The 18,950-nt window shown below is 31.8% G+C and overlaps 1 protein-coding gene across 7 annotated transcripts in view; it reads left to right on the forward strand.

Moving 5' to 3' along the window:
- Nucleotides 1–18,950, forward strand: part of Trdn (triadin) — a 367,236-nt gene that overhangs the window by 315,341 nt on the left and 32,945 nt on the right. For 6 of the 7 annotated variants that reach the window (XM_077801927.1, XM_077801930.1, XM_077801928.1 and 3 more), the window contains 10 exons: nucleotides 1,557–1,583; nucleotides 2,033–2,062; nucleotides 6,202–6,228; nucleotides 6,590–6,637; nucleotides 8,465–8,509; nucleotides 9,694–9,711; nucleotides 11,717–11,761; nucleotides 13,586–13,606; nucleotides 15,979–16,005; nucleotides 16,697–16,735. In XM_077801927.1, coding sequence (XP_077658053.1) covers nucleotides 1,557–1,583; nucleotides 2,033–2,062; nucleotides 6,202–6,228; nucleotides 6,590–6,637; nucleotides 8,465–8,509; nucleotides 9,694–9,711; nucleotides 11,717–11,761; nucleotides 13,586–13,606; nucleotides 15,979–16,005; nucleotides 16,697–16,735 — 327 coding nt within the window. The remainder of the gene's footprint in view (nucleotides 1–1,556; nucleotides 1,584–2,032; nucleotides 2,063–6,201; nucleotides 6,229–6,589; nucleotides 6,638–8,464; nucleotides 8,510–9,693; nucleotides 9,712–11,716; nucleotides 11,762–13,585; nucleotides 13,607–15,978; nucleotides 16,006–16,696; nucleotides 16,736–18,950) is intronic. The other variant, XM_077801929.1, reaches the window with a different exon arrangement.

Below are 18,950 nucleotides of genomic sequence, written 5' to 3' on the forward strand. Positions count from 1 at the left end.
CTTTACTTCTTATTATAAAGGTTTACTTCTTATTATACAATACCCAACTTTACTTCTTATTATAAAGCTTTGATATTCCTGCCATTGTTTTCCTGGACTCAGTTAGACCCCTTGTGTTTATATGCAGTTTGTGCTCATCTGACTTATGACATCCTTCCACAAGTCTCCAGAACTGTGTTTCTCCCCTCCGCAGCTCTCCATTTTATGCTATTCTTCCACTTTTATTCTAGCAATATAGGTTTCTTTGCACTCCCAGTTCCGCCTCTTCTGCTCAGGAATCTTCTGGGTACTCAAAGCAGTAAACTGAAGCAATCTTAAAGTATGTCCCCTTTGTTTCTGGTCACTCAAGCTTTGCTCTTCTTTGTTATCTGAGGTCCAGCCTCTTTTGAAACATTGTTTCACAAACTTCTTTCTGGATTCTTTAGATTCCACTGCCAGAACTAATTAGGTCCCTGCTTTTGTGTTTTAGCTAGAAGTGGAAGTCCCCAGGACACTTTTGAGAATAAAGAAAGGCAGTATTAATATTCATCCCCAAACAATAGAATATGTTATGCTCATCCTTCTCTGAAGTCAGGTGAACAGGGATTTAAAAAGAATGAGTGATCAATATGATTCAGTATATCCATTGTTTTGGCAAGTAGTGGAGAAATTTGAGACCAGAGAGTCCTGATAAATAGAATGGTTAGATTAAATGTAGATTACAGTGAAGTAATGATTAAATAAGAGCCAAGACATGAAAATATCAAAGGAAGATGAGTTGAGTAGTGATGGAAATGTATTAGATAACATTTGTAAAGGAACAAAGAATCAATGGAAGGTGTTTTTGTTCTCTGTGCAAACCTTCATTGCTATAAAAAGGAAAGAAAATTAAAACTGAATAGAAAATGAGTGACAATGACCAATAGACCAGTCACCAGTCTGTAAATAAAGCCATTGCTATTCATTTACAGTATTGTCTATGGCTGCTTCTGCCCTATACAGTACAGATGAATTAATGTGACAGAGGTCATATAGTCCCCAACCTGAGAACATGCATGTTCTGACCTTTTACAGAAAAGGCTTTCCAATCCCTGCGTCAACTACTTAACATGCAATAAGCATCTATTTCCAGTAGTCCAGAACTCCCAATTCAGCAAGAATCCTTTAAAATGTTATTATCCTAACACAGATGACACATTGATAATTTTATGGAAAATGAAACAGTAGTCTTGTATATTTCATCTAGCATAATGCAAGTTTAAAAGTAATTTCTCAAAATTAAATTATGTGTGTTCTTTCTTAATATAACAAAATAAAGTTAACATTGCACATATGATTTTGTGGGCAAATTATTTTTAAAAGTGCAATAGATTTTATTATTTAAAATAAATTTTGTCTTGATAACTTGGCCATGTATGTTGAATTATAGGTATCTATGATTTCAATAAGGCAGGGTAGCTGGTATTTATATCATTTAATTTTCAATGTGAAATATATAGTTTTCTATCATATTTCATAATGTGATTTTGATAAACATTGTCTGACTCAAATTTTAATATTTTTTCAACTTTTTCTAGGCAAAGATGTCAAGCCTAAACCTCCACGTATGTTATATGCATGTCAAATAAATAAAACAAATCTTAAATACATGTTTTTGTTCATCCTCTGATTCCACGTTGAATATTTTGCTTAAAGTAAAGCCTTAACTGTTTTGTCTAGAAAATGTTCTTATTGCCTTAAGTGTAATTCTGAGAATATGTTGTGCTGAAATTTTCTTTTATTTTCTATGTACTGGAGGTATAATCCAATAATGTTACTAACCTTGTTTTACAAATCTTAGCTCACATTTCCATTTCTCCTCAAAATACTTCTTATTTTGGTTGATAGTAAGAGAACTTTACTTATCTTTTATATTAATTTGCCATAATCCTAAGAAAAATAAAATATGACAGATTAAACACAATGAATAATATGTAAAAAAGAAACATGCATGAGTATAAGAAAATAACAATTTTATATAATCATTATAACTAATGTTTGTCTATATTTTTAGAGCCACAGGAAAAGAAAGAAGAGAAAACAGGTGTGTATATAATTATGTATAAATCCATGCATACAACTCTTTGCAATGTTATGCCCCAATAGAGATATTACATCAAATTTTATTGCAAACAACTTAAAAATACTAAAAAGCTATTCATTCACAGAAGAAAAGAAAAAACACCTTTTCTAATATACATGAAATCTGAGTTTTGTGTGGTTCAAAAGAAGTGATTGACTGATAGACTCCTATAAACCTGCATTTTTTGATACTTATAAGACACATTCTATCAGAAAAATAGCTCCTCTCATTCTTTTCTTTTTTCTGGACTTTTGAGCAAAATGAACATTTCTGGGGCTGCAGTAGGCAACAGAACATTTTTGAAGGAAAAAAAGACAGAAATCTAATTTTGAAAACAGTTAAAATTTTAGTTCAAGTTTCCTAATTGAATTTATGTCATAGGTTGTCTGCAATAAAATACCACATACTGGGTGGCTTTAAAAATAGACACTATTTTTTTTTCAATTCTGTGGGGTAGATTTTTGGGTACCAAAATCAAGGTAGGCCATGTTTCTCTTGAACCTGAAGAGAGGAATCCTTACTCACCTTTTCTGGATACTGGTGCCAGCAATCTTTGGTGTTGCTTGGCATGCAGATGCATCCTTTCAATCTCTGCCTCCTTCATCACATGCCATCTTCTCCCTCTGTGCTTCTGTCTCTGTATCTCTTTCCCTCTTCTCACATGTATACTAGTCATCATGCACTAAGGACCCCCTACTCCTCCATAATGACATCATAACTATTTACATCTGCAATGACCCTATTTATAAATAAGATAACCTATGGGTGTTAGGACTTAAGCAACTTTGGGGAGGACACAATTCATCTATAAAAGGTTCATCCTTTGCCTCATGTCTTCATATGTACAAAATACATTCCTCCCATCCCAACATCCTTAACGTCTTAATCATTATGGCATCAACTCTTATGTCTAGAATGTCATCCAAAATGCTAACAAATGAAAGCTTCCAAATTTAATTATCTAAGTTATTTCAATTAGTTATGGGTGAATCTTGGAATATAATTCTTCCTGTACAAAAATTCCTTTCTACCTGTGCACTCGTAAAGCCATAAGACAAATTATCTTCTCCCAAATAAAATATTGAGATAATCATAGGATAGACATTCCCATTCCAAAGGGGAAACTGGAAGAAAATAAAAGGGTAGTCAGCTTCAAGCAAATGTCTGGTTCTAAAAATGTCTTCTTGTGCTCAATGCTGGGATGGTGGACCAGACCTCTCAGCTCTGTGAGATCATAGCTCCACACTCTCTGCTGAAGAGACCATTATCCCAGGCCTTTGAATCCATATTTTTAACTTTGGAGTCATAATTCATTCATTTAATTCTATTTCTTTCACTTTCTGTCCAGGTTGGTATAGTATTTGTACTAAATCTCCTATTTAATCCATGAGGTTCCAAGATATTGGATAAGGGGGTTCTCCACAGTCTTGGATCAAATAATCTGTATTCCTATTTTCTGCTGAGGTAATTAATTGGATCTGTGAATCTCAAACCAAATTCTTTAGCAAACAGCCATATTAGTCTTATCAAGGGAATGTAGGCTGTTTTATAAAGTGCCTCAAAACTCTTCCATCATCTACCCATGGCCTAATTCCAAAGTCACTTCCACATTTTATAGGTATTTATGACAGGTAAATCACCCCACATTCCCATACCCAAACCTATCTGTTCCTTGGATGGTTGTGATTAAGATACCACTAACTGTTGCTTTTAAGACATTTATTTACTCAAAATTCTGGAGGAAACACAACACTACCTCAATCCTTAGAGGAGAAACCTTCATCGCCTTTCTATCCTCTGGTGGTTGCCAGCAATCCATGATGTCCTTTGGCTTCTAGATGCATCTCTTCAGCCTCCACCTCCATCATCACATGGCCAGCTTCTGCCTTTGTGTCTCTCTCCTATTAAGAGGACCCACCTTCTCTCCTATGACCTCATCTTACCTTAACTAATTACATCTGCAGCAATCCTATTCCAAAGAGGGTCACATTCTCAGGATTGAGGGTTAGAACTCAACAAAACTTTTAGTGAGCACATTCATAATATTATTTATCTAAATTCCATGTAAATACCTAATTAGATCTTTCAGATAATCTCTTCCAACTCTTTTCCAAATCACTTATATTACTTTGGAACTGATTCCCATTTCAATCATTTTGAAAATAAACAGATAATTTAGATTTAAATCAATTATAAGTAGCAACAACTTAATGACAGACATGTGCATAGCATTTTTAAAATACTGAGTATTTAGTAATTCAAACCACCAAGAAAAGTGAATAATTTTTATTAAATTTATTTTCCCATTATGGAAAAAATTGAGTTCCAAAAATATATTTGTGTTCTGGTTCATTATTTTTTTATAGAATTAAAATGGTCTCCCTGCCCAACCCAGGCACAAATTTAAAAGAATGTAAAAATCAAGTAGCAATATTTTTATCTTAAATAGTTTCAGAGCTGACTTTGCTTTCAATTAGGAAATAAAAATAGGTTTGTCTCACACTAGGGGAACACAGTCTCCCAGTTCCTCATCCTTTTTTTTCCCCTTGTTCTTTCTTTTTTTATTTAAAATTATCAATATTGGAGACTTAAACCCAGGGTGTCCTGCTTCCTTATAAGTAAGTGCCCTATCATTGAGCTAAACCCGCAGTTCTCCTCATTTTTTCCCCACTTATGGTTCAATATAAATTTAAAGTACTAGATTAGGTGAAATTGGGATTGCCCATAGACAAAATTATCTAGAATGTGAATTCAATAAACCTCAGCAGAGGCTTTAGGTTTTTAGAACACATCTTTTGGGGTAGAGTATGATCATGTTAAAATTGTGGCTTTATTTCTAATAATAATCATCAGAGTTATAAATTCATAAAGTCATGGACTACTTGGGTTTAAAGGGTAAGAGGGATAAGAACCTATTAAGCATCTACTGTGAAGTAAAGACTAATGATGCATTTTTACTTTTATCATATGATTAGGACCAGCACACAACATAGCAGTTATTATATACATTCATAATTTGTGGAAACAGCTCAACAGAACAAGTTTAGAAAAATTTGTTATTTTTTCAGGATTTTCATGCTAATTAATATTGTAGCTAGGATTCTAGCCCATATCTGATTTGTTTCAGATCCTATATACTCCTGCTAATAGACTGTCCCAGACAATCATTTTTATACATTAAGTTAAAAACTGGGTGATCTTCCCAAGTTTTTCATTGCCATTTAGTGTTTAAGTCCTAGTTCTGGAACTAACTAGCTGTTAACCTGAGGCAAGTATCTTCTCTCTCTCTCTCTCTCTCTCTCTCTCTCTCTCTCTATATATATATATATATATATATATATATATATATATATACTTTTTTTTCTTTCCTTCCTTCCTCAAATCCAGAAGTATATATATAAAACTACCTCACTTCTTTAATTCTTAATTCTTACTGGCATCTGATCATAGCTTGAATCTATTTGCTCTCCTAATAAAGTATTCCTCATGCAACAAAGCTCAAAAATGTTTTAGCTGATAAGAACAATTAGAAAAGAGGAAGTTTCAAAGATCTTGTTTCAAAGATCTCAGTCCCTCAGTGGCTGACTCCTGTTTGGCCTGAGGTGAGGGAGAAAGCAGGGAGGAAGGGTGTGGAGGAGGAAGCCAACTTAGGACATGGCAATCAGGAAGCAGAGGGAGATCTTTGCTCATCCAGAACAAAATATAAACTCCAAAGGCCCTTACCTGCAATCACACCCTTCCTGTCTACAGTTATTGCTCCTTTAAATCCTATCAGTGAATCAATCCACTGATTAGGTTAAGGTTCTCATAACTTAATCATCTCACCTGGGAAAATTCTTGCTCTGTTTCACACATGCACTTATGGGGAACACCTCATATCTAAATACTAACAATACTTATCTACTCTTTTTATTTTCCTGATCACATTTGGTCACTACTGGTTTTACCAGATATATGCATTAAAAACAAACAAACAAACAAAAAAGAAAACCAGAAGCCCAATATAATTTAAAGCTAGTTAATTTTTTTTTATTTTTGTTAATTATTACAAATTTTCATGTAGTGTAATTCAAATATGTTATATATTTATTCTTTTCAAGCTTCATCTGAAAAGGCACAAATCCACAGTATGTATTAACATTTCATTTAAAATTCTTCTATAGAGTCTTTTATAAGAAAATTTGCATATTTCTAAATTCATTTTTAATCTATGCTTTTATGTGTATGCTTCATTATAGCCCATGTTTTGAAAATTAAGTCACCTAAATGTAAATAATTATTATTAATATATTGTTTTCATGAATCAAACCTTTCGAGTTTTTAATATGAAATAGAATCACATGGAAATTTATAATTTTTTTTTCTCTATGGGCACGTTTGGTAGTTATTTTCTGTTTTACAAACCACTGGCCTAACTCATAAGTATTCATTATATATAAACTTATCAAGGTCATAAATACTTGAAAAGATTTTATATTTTGTTTTCAGAACAAGACACAGTGAAACCACATAAGAATGTTTCTCATGACAAACCAGGTATTTGGAAGGTTGTGTTTGTAGTCTCAAAGTGTCTCTCAATATGATAGCTGTCACAGAAGGAAGAGCATACAGTCAAGTCTGAAATTACTGGAGACAACTGATGTCTTACGTCATGAGCTTCTAGAATATTTACAATTTTAGACATCTTCTTAATACTTTATGTACTGAGAATGTGATGAGTCCGATCCAGCTAGACAGCTACTCATTCCTTCCCATCAGAGATAGTATGAAGACCATAATCACCAGCATCCAGGTGAATAGGCTGCACAGTTTTGGCAGGTGGAGGAGTGCTGAGGATTGAACCCAGGGATGATCTACTACTGATCTACATCCCAGCCCTTTTGATTTTGCTGGCCTCAAACTTTCGATCCTCCTTGTCTGTGTCAACAGGGGCTGGGATTACAGATGATGCTATGTGCCCAGCTGAGCTCGATATTTTCATTTTTCCTGTGGTGAGCAGGATATCCTTAGACAATTTGTAATTCAGATTGTCTCATTCAGATGTGATCATCCTGACTCCCCAAATCTCAAGGATATTGAGTCATTCTCATCCTCCCTGCTTCTTTCCTCCTTTTTTTCTTTTCCCCATTCTTGCTTCTCCTTTTTTTACTCATTACTCCTGTTAGTACCTTTTGTAGACAGTTGAGCTGGACCCATTGTGGTTCTCCTGTAAAGAAAATTAGAGAATTCACCAAATCAAGGATATTAATTAGTTTTTATTTAAAAAATAGAAATGTAGTTTTTATTTAAATTGATTAAATGTGAATTTAAATTTGAGACTCTCCAAGTCTTGGTTATTCTGTAGAATATTATTCTCCATTCCAGACGTTCCATGAATTGTTTTCTTGGTGTTCTTGAATATGTTTGGGCCAGAATTTTTGAGAAATTAAAAACATTCTTTTTGAAAACAAATTTTAGGGAATATTTTGTTTACATTTTTTAAATCAGGCCTCAGAAAATCTAGATTCAATGGGGTTGAATCAGTAGGATTGGATTTAAAAAGTATGATTTTTAAAAGTTTAAGACATCAATATTTAAAAATATATGAATAAAGAAAAAAGGCCTGGACATTTGGGGGAGTCAGAGAACTTTTAGAGCCTCCTAGTTTATGTCATTAATGAAACTGTTATTTTCTGATGCTCTAAATGTTAGCTATTTTGAGGGGAGAGTACAGAGAGAGTGAGAGTTTATTTCTGAGTGTATATCAAATGTATGTCTTTTAGCCAGAAATATTAAATTTCACTTACAAATCTTCCTGTTCTTTAAATTCTATTGTACTCAATGAAACTTTCTTAAGGAATATTTAAACAGCAAGTTCACTCTCCCAGCTGAGAGGTTTAATTTTATATTGGCTCAATGTAACAGTCACTTTAGTTTGAGTTAAATCTCCTTGACTCTATAAAATCAGAGAAGACAGAGGACTGTCTCATTTTGGAATCTCAGGGAGGTACCTCCACAAGAATGATGAGAAACTGCTTCATTTTATATTAGTCTGTCAGGAATAAAGAGTTGCCTCTGTGTCACAGATAAATATAGTGACACAGAGCAAAGGTGAAGGGTAGGATTTGCATTAGAAGGTTATATGTCAAATTAAATTAGGAACTCCTCTGCAATAAGATATGTGCAGAGGATGTCTAGATTAGACATTTTTTTTTGTGTGGTTCCTATTTGAATAGAAGTATTGTTTACTATTTTATTGGGAAAACTTTCATGCATGGGTGTTATTTAAAAAAAGAATACAAAATATCAAGAATGAAATATTGTCAATGTTTTGTATGATGTATTCAAAATTTCTACTCGTGTTAACATTTTTTCCTATCACAGAAGAAAAGGTAAAGCAGGTAAAAGCTGTCACTGTAGAAAAAACAGGTAAATAAAATATCTTATATTTTTCTTCAGTTTATCAGTTTTATGTTTTATAGGTGAGCGTACATCCTCATTGGAACATGTAGACTTGCAAGGACATAAATTCTAAGAATCTGAACTCTTGTGAACAACAACAGATATAATTTAATAAATTTTTATTAAAAAATTTTAAATTAAAGCTGCATTACTTTATCATTTTAAAATGTAGTTAGCCTCAGCTCATAAAGTATGTAATGTATCACATATGTTCACTCTTATTTTCAAGCCACATCTCCTCAAATCATAAAAATCTCAAAAATTTGAAACTTTCTGCTACTTATACATCAGCTATAATAATTTCTGTTCATGGAGTTCCACAAAGAGTTTTGTGGCTATGAAACCTTTAAAATTACATTAAAGAATAAAGTAGAAGACATAATATTAAAGTAAAAACAGCCCATCCCTAATTATTTCATGGGAGAAAGAAAGGAGTGCATGTGCTCTTGTGGTTTTGGAGTCTTTCCAGTGTGGAGAGAAAAAAAAAAAAATTCTGAGTCTTCAATACAGTTCAGATCTTGAACCACTAAATCCCCTTGGATTCCAAGATGGAAGTCTTCCCGGCTTGGCCACTAGGAGTCTCATTTCACACTCATCAATATAAGAGAAAGCCTATGAAGTAAATATTGTCACTTACCTAAAAGAATTCTATAAACAGAATTGAAGCGTTGTTTCTTAAAGGTAAATAATATTCTGGGAGAACTAATTAGTTATACAAATTTATTATAGTTATTACATACTGTTATTCTATAAGAAGGAAGGAAACTATATGAGACCATTTCCCATGACCTTGAATGACAACTTTTCTTTTTTACAAGCAATGCCTAGGATTATAATGTTCCTCACACCTGTACTCTTAAGACATTATTATGCATCTCTGAGTGTCTCACCCTGTCATATGGATATTTGGAGATTATGAAAATCCAACCTTGAACATACAGATTGCTTTAAATGTTATGTCTGTTTCATGTGTCTTATCAGTTTTTGACAAGTCATATTATTAAAATAAAACTGCTCAAGAAAAAGGGTTAACTTAAGCTAAGGGACACAACCTAAAAAATAGAACAAATAAATGAGCATGTGAATAAGGTACTTTTTCCCTACAATCTGTATTCATTGATCTATCATCTACTTTCCTTCATTCTCCACAGCCACACCCAAACCAGCAAGTAAGAGATGAAGAACTTAAAACCTGAGAAGTATCGCTTGACCATTTCAATTTTAACAATTTGCCTGTTTTTAATATGTTATTTGTCATGTGTCTTATGGCTAAATTGCCTTTTTAAGTGATGAATTAATGTTATTCCCATGGCTTTTATTTAACATATTTGTCTCTCACTACTAATTAATGATTCCTCATAATTACATAGAAGAAATGTCTAAAAGTCATATCACTATTGTTAATATTAAATGAGTAAGTGCATACAGGTCATACAATGTCCAAAATAATATATTAGGAGAGGTGGCAAATCGTTTAAACATACATAATGAATAACAAAGACAAATAAAATTATGTAAAATTGTCAGTGTTATAAACAATGTATATATATATATATACAATCATATGTATATATAAATATATATTTATATATACATATTTGCTTTAAGATTTTTCACATTTTAATTTATAAAATTGTAAACATTTTGTCATTTTTCTATTAAAGTCACAGAATTTCTTCATGGGTGCAAATTTCAAGGATCATTCATTTCATTGCACAGGTGCAACACAGACATTAGAGTGGTAGATAGTTTCAAATGAGACTACTAAACTAAAGAAGGTGTGAACATACGATTATTATTATGCAGGTGTTAAAAGTGTCTAACACTGTATCAAAATTATAATGTCGATCCTTGAATGACATACACTTGTGAAACAAGAGCACATATTCTGGTTTCTGTATGAAAAGTGGTTGCCAAGTTCCTACGAAAAACATAGGAGACAAGTTAGGAGATATGGAACAAATATATGGTGCATAATTGTGCAACAAATTTTGAATACATATTATTTATCAGTGATTTTTTGGATTTATTTTATTTTTGTGGTGGTGTTTTTATGACAGCTTAATACTTTAAACATTATCAACTTAATTTTCATTTATTTTTCATGATTGTTGAATATAACAATTATGCAAATTCAGTTCATGGAAGTTCATTTGTGAAAACTATTGATCCCTAATTCATAAATATTCTATTTTGTTTAATAATAATTGAATTTCTCCATCTTCTTATCTACCTCATAGTTGGTGTATGATGTTGGAGAAAAATAGTAGTAATTTCACAGAATCTGTTTGTTCAGGAGTAAAGGAAAGAAAGGACAAGTAAACATCAAGAACAGATTAGGAGGACTAACCTTGGAAGTCACTGGAGAGGACCTACTCCTGGGCTACTTTGGCTACTCTGGTGATCTGCTCAATTTCCAAATATTCTCAACTCCTTTGAACATATCACTTCTTACATGGCTTCATCTTAAATTCCACTTTTGATTAAAGTGTTCAATCTCCTTAAACACTTTATATTTTAAATATTTTTCAGAGAATTAAGGGAATGTCAATTACTCACAAATTTTTTATTTAATTTGTCATGTCCTGGAATTGGCGGAGAATATGAGATTCCTACAGAACCTGGAAAGGGAGATGGTACAAAATCAATACAAAATGTGATATTCTCTGGAGATAAACATATGTGTATTTAATTTTAAATAAGAAACGAGTGTCCAACACTAAATTGTTTCTGTTCTGGTAAGAAGGGAACTAGGAATCAGAAAGGCAAGGAAAGAAGTTGGTCAAATGCTAAAGGCAAATGTCATCTACGTTAAAATGTTCCCAAGGACTGACTCCTACTTCAGCAAAGAAAGAAGAAATTTCTTTTCTAATGTCCTTTTTGCATATTCTGTCTTCTTCTTAAACCACATGGTCACAAGAATAGTGAATACTCTGGAACTGCCCTTTAGCTGCATGCAGGAGAAAACCATTCTCAGGAATGTCCATAGACTGAACCTAAACTTGTTTATAAAGTGCTTCCAAGGCAATATGCTTTCTGTGTTACAAGTTATATAAAAATGACTTTTGGGGCATGTCTCTTGTGTAAGCTGAGGATTGCTGCAAATATATAAATAAAAATGCTTACTGCATGAATAATCCACTGATTGCCATAAATTTTGGTTTCTCTTTCTAGAAAAAGCTGAAGATCAAGAAAAAGAACCTCCGTCTATAAAAGCAGGTATTTTTACCTTTATGTTGACAGTTTATTATCTTAATTCATTATTTTTATTAAATTTGAAAATTAGAGCAATACATGCAAGCACTTTGCATTTTGTTTCCTGGTACTATACATAGTCTTGTGGTTTTGCAGTATAATCAAGTTAATATGACCTAAGGGCTGTGGTATCGTCAATCAATCATGGATGGCCAAGCATGCTACTATAGTGGAGCAACATTAAAAGAACAGATATGCTTTCCTGGTGTATGAGGTTCTTCCATAATATTCTGTATTAATTGTTGGCAACATTCCTGTCATCTTATCAATGAATTTGATTCACTGTTGATAACTTAAAAATGCCATTTCAAATTACATACGTTGAATTTCACTAACTGTGAATGTCATTTGATATATTTCCTAAAATAGAAGTTATTCCATTCTATAACAGTTGACATAATTCTTTTATAATAAGATTCAATTTTTTAAAAATGTTAATATTTTTCAAGATTCCAATACTAAGGCACTCAGGGGCTAACTGAATAAATATCCATTTTCTTCTTTTTCCCTCTTCTTCCAGTTTTCATTCTGAAAATATCTAATAATTTTGAATAGGCAATCACTCTTATTTCTTAGTGTATGCTTTTATCATTATCTATGGATCTATATATGCACATATGCATATGTGTATATATACCACTTTTTCTAACATATATCATAACATATATTCATAGTACTTTCCCTCAACTTTTATATTTTAGAATGCATCTGGAAGGTTTTTAAAGCATCATTACTTAAAGAATTTACTCATTAGTAGTATTCTATAGTAGAATTGCACATAGTTTACTTAAGGAGGCTCTTTGATCTATATAAAATTTGTTGGGCTGGGGATGTGGCTCAAGCAGTAGCCTGCTCGCCTGGCATGCATGGATTCTGGGTTTGATCCTCAGCACCACATAAAAATAAAATAAAGATGTTGTGTCCACTGAAAACTAAAAAATAAATATTAAAAAATTTTCTCTCTCTCTTTAAAAAAAGGTGTTTTATAAATTTCCTTCAAAAATGTATGATATCTACCATTTTAGTTTATTAATTTAGAAAATATGTGTAGTTTTATTAATTTTAAATTAAAATTCCTTAGACTATTTTAGTGAATGTTATATTCAATGCATTTTTATAAATATTTCTAATTTTTTAATAAAAGTTATATCAATTTATATTCAAACTGTTAATGTATCAGCATTTACTTGTCCTTATTATGCATGATTCAGATCTTTCACAATCATTGTAAAATGTGGCTATTTTTTAGTGAGTAGAAGTTTAAGTATAAGAGTGAACACTTAATATTTTTAGTTGCTAATTTCAGGAGAAAAGGCATATTGAAGAGAATGTATTTCTACAATATAGGTATTCATCTACCACCCATTTTTCTTTCTGATACTTTATATCAACTTTTTCATTTATACTATATTTGGAGAGTTTAAATTGTTAATTAGCATTATATTTTCAGAAAGGAAGTGAAATAATATGCATTCTGTGCCATTCAGAAACAATAAGAAGCTCAGATTGTTGTAAACATTCATAGTATATCAATTCATAAATAAGATTTTAGTGAGGATAAAGAGAACAAAAATGTTCTATATTTTAGAGGTTTACAACTGTTCTGTAGTAAATTCATGGGGAATATATCTTAAAAATTACTCAAAATACTTTCCTTATTTCTTATTTTAACATATGTTGAACCTTATTTCCATTCTAACTATAAAATACAGAAACAGAAAATATAATGGACAAATGTACTACATATACCTAGAAATTCACCACATTTTCTTTTCTTTTAACTTTTAGAAAAACCAAAACCAACTCCAAGTAAGTAAATAATTTAAGATTTTTTAAAAAACTTCTATACTATTTTAATTTCATAGTTTTTAAATGGAATATTAAGTTTAAAAATATGACACATTTCTTAACATAATTAATATTATGCTATTACCTATTAAGAAATTTTGTTTGACAAAGGACATTGTGTGCTTTGCATTTGTTAACCCTTGAACATGTATTTGTGGAACACCTGCTAGGCATTTTACACTGTACTAGGATATCTGAGAAAATAGCCTAAAATGTTTTCATTTGTCATGTCTGTATAATAAAAATATGTATCATAAACTACTAACAGTGCAAAAGACAAGTAGTTGCATCTCTTTGTCTATTTTCAACTGTCTGTTATGATGCATTGAGTAAATTCAGTATGAAATTTCCTCTAATACTCACTATCTGGGTTAAAAAAAATTTACTGCTATGATATTTGCTTTAAGTATATAATATCTACAGATTAGATCTTTATTTTCTTGTTTTCAAAAAGTTTTGAGGCACATCGTTTTTTAGCAATGTGGACTCATCCTTTGGCATTTTAGGGAAGAATAAAAATGCAACAGTAAACAATGAAATCATTTCCTTAATACTATCAAAACGTGTTCCAGACTTTACTTTGGGTTACAAATATGTGAATTCAATGATGTATCTGGAGGTTTTTTTTCAAAGTTTCTGTGTACTAAGGATCAGTTTGTTTTCTTAGCAATGTTATGATAGATTTCTAAAAAACGAAGCCACAATTATCTTGGAATAAATTCAGTGACAATCTAAACATTAAATATTACCTTTGAATTGGAGAAATGGCTAGCGTATTCAATGTCTTATTGCTACTAGTGTGGAGAATATTACTAAAATTAGGTGTTTCTAGTTAAACTGGAATGTTAGTCACTTGAAAATATTATCTTATTTATGAAACACTATTCATCATCTTCCTTATTCAATTTTAGTCAACTATTCTTGAGTTATGAAAATACTTTTCAAAAAAGTTATATAAGACTGTTAGCTAAATTCATCAGGCTTACCAAAACCTGATTTATTTGTTTGTTTATTAATTCATTCAGTTTATTTATTTATTTTGTTTGGTACTGGGGATTGAACTGTGGGGGACACTTAACTATTCAGTCACATCCTTAGGCCTTTTTATTTTTTTATTTTGAGACAGGAGCTCAGTAAGTAACCTAGGTCCTCATTAAGTTGCTGAGAAAATTGGAAATTTTAATGTTTTTTCTTCTGTGTCTTCCAAGTCACTGGAAAACCTGAGAGATTTCTTACCCATTCAGATAAATTCTCTGGAAATGTTAACCACTTGTACTGATTTTTGAGGGAAAGATAAAACTTTTTGTGCTATGTCACGTTTCTCACAACTAAAACACTCAGGGTAACTAACTCCAGTTAAACTGGGCTGCACAGAATAATCACACAAGAGACACTACACCTTTTTCTTTAGGTCCTGTGATGGCTCCTCTGACCGTAGGGGGTCGGTGGAAAGACAGAGAGAGAACACTTGCTGAACCCTCTTATTGAGGAGAAGCCATTCAAATGAGGCAGGGGTCAGGTTTCAGGGGAGTAAGTCTAGCTTTATGATGTCTTCTGTTGGCAGGTTGTCTGACATCTAGGAAGGTCACACTCAAAGGCAGAGCAAGAGAAGGGGGCACACAAAGGATGTTTCCATGGAACATTCTATCCCAAACAGGGCAAAGGGGTAGTATTATAAAAGAATAGTGAGTGTAGCTCAACTCCATGAGTGACACGCCTACTCCTGAAGACATGCCTTCTACTTCCTGGGACAAGGCCCAAGTCACCACAAATGTAGTACTTGGTCTGAGCCTCTTGCTTCAGGACTGGAAGGCATGGGTCATTCAGAGTGGCTCCCCACACTGCCAGGTTATATTTAGAAAGTTATTAGTTTATGAGTTAACTGAAGGAACAAAAGGAAAAGTAGATTCTTCATTCTCCAGAATTTGCATTTGTTATTTTTCATGTCATGGTCCCATTCAATTGCACTTGGTGCAACATCTTATAAATTATGTATCTTTAATAATATTTGGTGAGTGAATGCATTTATGCATCCATAATATTCAAGTTAAATTTTCTGTCACAGTAGTTTTTAATTTGTAATTTAGAAAACTAACCAAAGACTTAACATTTTAAAATTATATTCAATAGGTTTAGGTTAGTTTGTAAATATTTCTATTTTCACAATAGATGTCTAGTTATGGATTTCATAAATATTGTCAGTATGTTTCTATCATTTTGAGAAAATGAGTCTATTATAATTTAATAGAAAATACCTGAAAATAAAATTTATCTACTATTATAATGAATTGCTATTTATTCATATTTTTATATCACATTTTTTTTCCTGAAAGAGGGAACATCAGAAGTCACAGAATCAGGTAAATATTCAGCATCTCAGAAGAGATAACATTGAATTGTAAAAACAATATGCAAATTTGAATCTGTATCTAGCTGTATAGAATTGAGAAAATCCCTTAATTGGTCAAATTCCCAGTTTTCTCATCTACAGAGCAGGCATACTAACTTCCTCAAAGACACATTTAAGGATTCAGTGAAATACCTTGTGTCACATTTCTAACACCTAATAGGTTGTCTCATTAAATATTGATTTCTTTCTTTCTTGTCTGAAAAACATAATAAAGAAAATTATTAATCAATCAAGACTCGGTTTTGAAAACTGATCTACAGTTTACTCGGAGATATGTGACTTTTTTGTTAGTGGAGCATCCACAGTACTGCTAAATCTTTATTTTCTGAAGACAACAATTGGAAATTTTAATATTTTCCCTATTGTATGAGTTCAAACTTATTGATAAAGCCATGGCTTCCTTTAGTTTCACCTCAAATCATGCAAGGAATAGGAAGGGCTAAGCATAGAGGTGACTGAATACAAGCAGGATGTATATTCTCAAACATGGCCTCTTCCTGTATATCTTTAAATGGTAGATCCCTGACCGCCAGCTCCTCCATTCAGAGAATTGAACTCATCTTTAACTCTTTATTCCAAGAATTAATAAGAAAATCACGTTTTTTTAAGATGATAATTTATTGTTATTCCCTCCTTCCCAGGGAAGAAGAAAATTGAAAAATCTGAAAAGGAAAGTAAAGGTAAATATGACATTTTAAGATACATACATAAAATTAGCTATGACAACAAAGGAACAAAAGTACATTATTATACAAATTATATAACTTAAAAAACAATTTATGGAAATGTAGACACTGATATTATAGCATGTATAGGAAATGGTATGGCAAGGCATTGTTATTACCCTTAAAAATCTAATGGAACTAAGAACTTATATCCTAAAACAAGCTTTACTTGTTATTGCTAAATTAATACCATACATTTCATTTTATATGACTTCTGAAATATGGATATTAATTATGCAAATTTAATTCCAAGCATTAAGAAATTATAATATATATGTTACTCTAAATTACCATTTCTTCTTCACTGAAAAAACAGAAGTGAAATGTTAAAGAAGAAAAAGGTAATTTTTTAAGAGAATGAAATATAATGCAATGCTCTAAACCGAAAAACTCTTGAGTCAAAATTTATTTATATCATTTGTAAATGAAACTTATATTGACATAGTTTTAGTTAGCTTTTGTATTGCTTTGACCAAAATACCTGAGATGAAAAACTTAGAGGAGGAAAAGTTTAGTTTGGCTCACAATTCCAGAGGTTCAGTCTGTGGTTGGCAGAGTCCACTGCTTTGGACCCAAGGTGAGGTGGACCATATTGTTGGATAGAAGAAGGGAAAGGGCCACAGAAAAGATGCAGTCTTCCAAGGCATGTCTCCAGTGATCTGCCTCCTCCAACTATGCCCCATATGTCTACAGTTACAACCCAGTCCATGGAAACTGGGATGGACTGACTAGATTACAGCCCTCAGAATCCAATCATTTCACCTCCAAATATTCTGCATTAGCACAGGACCATTTGGGGAATATCTCATTTACAAAGCATAGCAATTTATATAATGCTTATTGATCTGATTGTAAGAAGAAATATGGTAAATAACTGGTGGACATGTGTTAACGGCAATGTTAAAGGAGCAATGCATGACAGAACAATCAATGCAAATAAGCATCTGCTTTTTACACCATCATGATGATCTGTTTTTCCCTTGCACATTTATTTATTTAGTAAGCTATACAATATAATACAGTAATCAATGATTTCAGTATAATTAAATGTAGTCTAAGTATAAATATATCAGAAGAAAAGCATCCATTAGGTCAGAATGATTATCAGAAACATAAGATTCTGTTTTCTTTAGACCCAGATTAAATATCTATATCTATGTATTATAATTAATCTAGTTCATTTAATCACTACATTTATCATATCTTAGTATGTGCAAACAAAAAAATTCTTCTGCTAACATTTAGTTTTGTTAGGTATTATTTTAATGAAAAATAAAATTTTTGAAAATTGTCCCAAGAAAATACTTACAGTGGGCTGGGGGTGTGGCTCAAGTGGTAGTGCGCTCACCTAGCATGTGTGAGGCCCTGGGTTTGTTCTCAGCACCACATAAAAATAAAATAAAGATATTGTGTCCACCTAAAAAACTAAAAAATAAATATTAAAAAAATACTTACAGTACCTAATTATGCCCATGTTCACAAAGCTTAGAGTTACACGAGGCAACTTTTTAATGAAATTTCACTGTAAAATTTCATGATTTACATTTTTATAAATAGTTACAATAAGAAAAGAAAGTCTTCAATTATACAATGTGACAAAAGGTAATCTTGAACTTCATAAATATTCAAATGTTAAGTTAGTATGGAAATGCCTGAATTATGTTAGTTAATATGAATACTAGTTTTTAAAAGCCAAGATGTCTAGTAGGCACTTCCGCTGATAGAAGAGAAAGAGAACAGATAGACAATCCAGCAGAAAGCTTACATTTCAATAAAAATTTAAAAAGAACTATTTAAAGCATAAATATTCAATAGATACATGCCAGAAGAAAATTCATTTATTTCAGAAGGCTTTTGTAGCATGAGTAATGTAAAAATGATATCCCTGTAGTAATGAAAAAGAACTATAACTGGGATTTTTATTTGTTTTATTTATTAATTGGAAATATAGCTAGCATCATGAATACATTTTATTATTTATAAATTGGTCTTTTAAATTAATTCATGTTAGACACAAGGTGGAAAAATGGTAGCATGCAAACTGCATACATGCTCTTTAAAAATTATTTTGGTGATCTTGTCATCAAATCATAAATAAAATATATAATTGAATTATAGTCTTGGTGATATAATGTTAGGCAAACTCTATTTTAATTAAAAATATGCTTTA

The sequence above is a fragment of the Urocitellus parryii genome, chromosome 8 (genome assembly GCF_045843805.1).
Source record: "Urocitellus parryii isolate mUroPar1 chromosome 8, mUroPar1.hap1, whole genome shotgun sequence".
Taxonomy (NCBI): domain Eukaryota; kingdom Metazoa; phylum Chordata; class Mammalia; order Rodentia; family Sciuridae; genus Urocitellus; species Urocitellus parryii.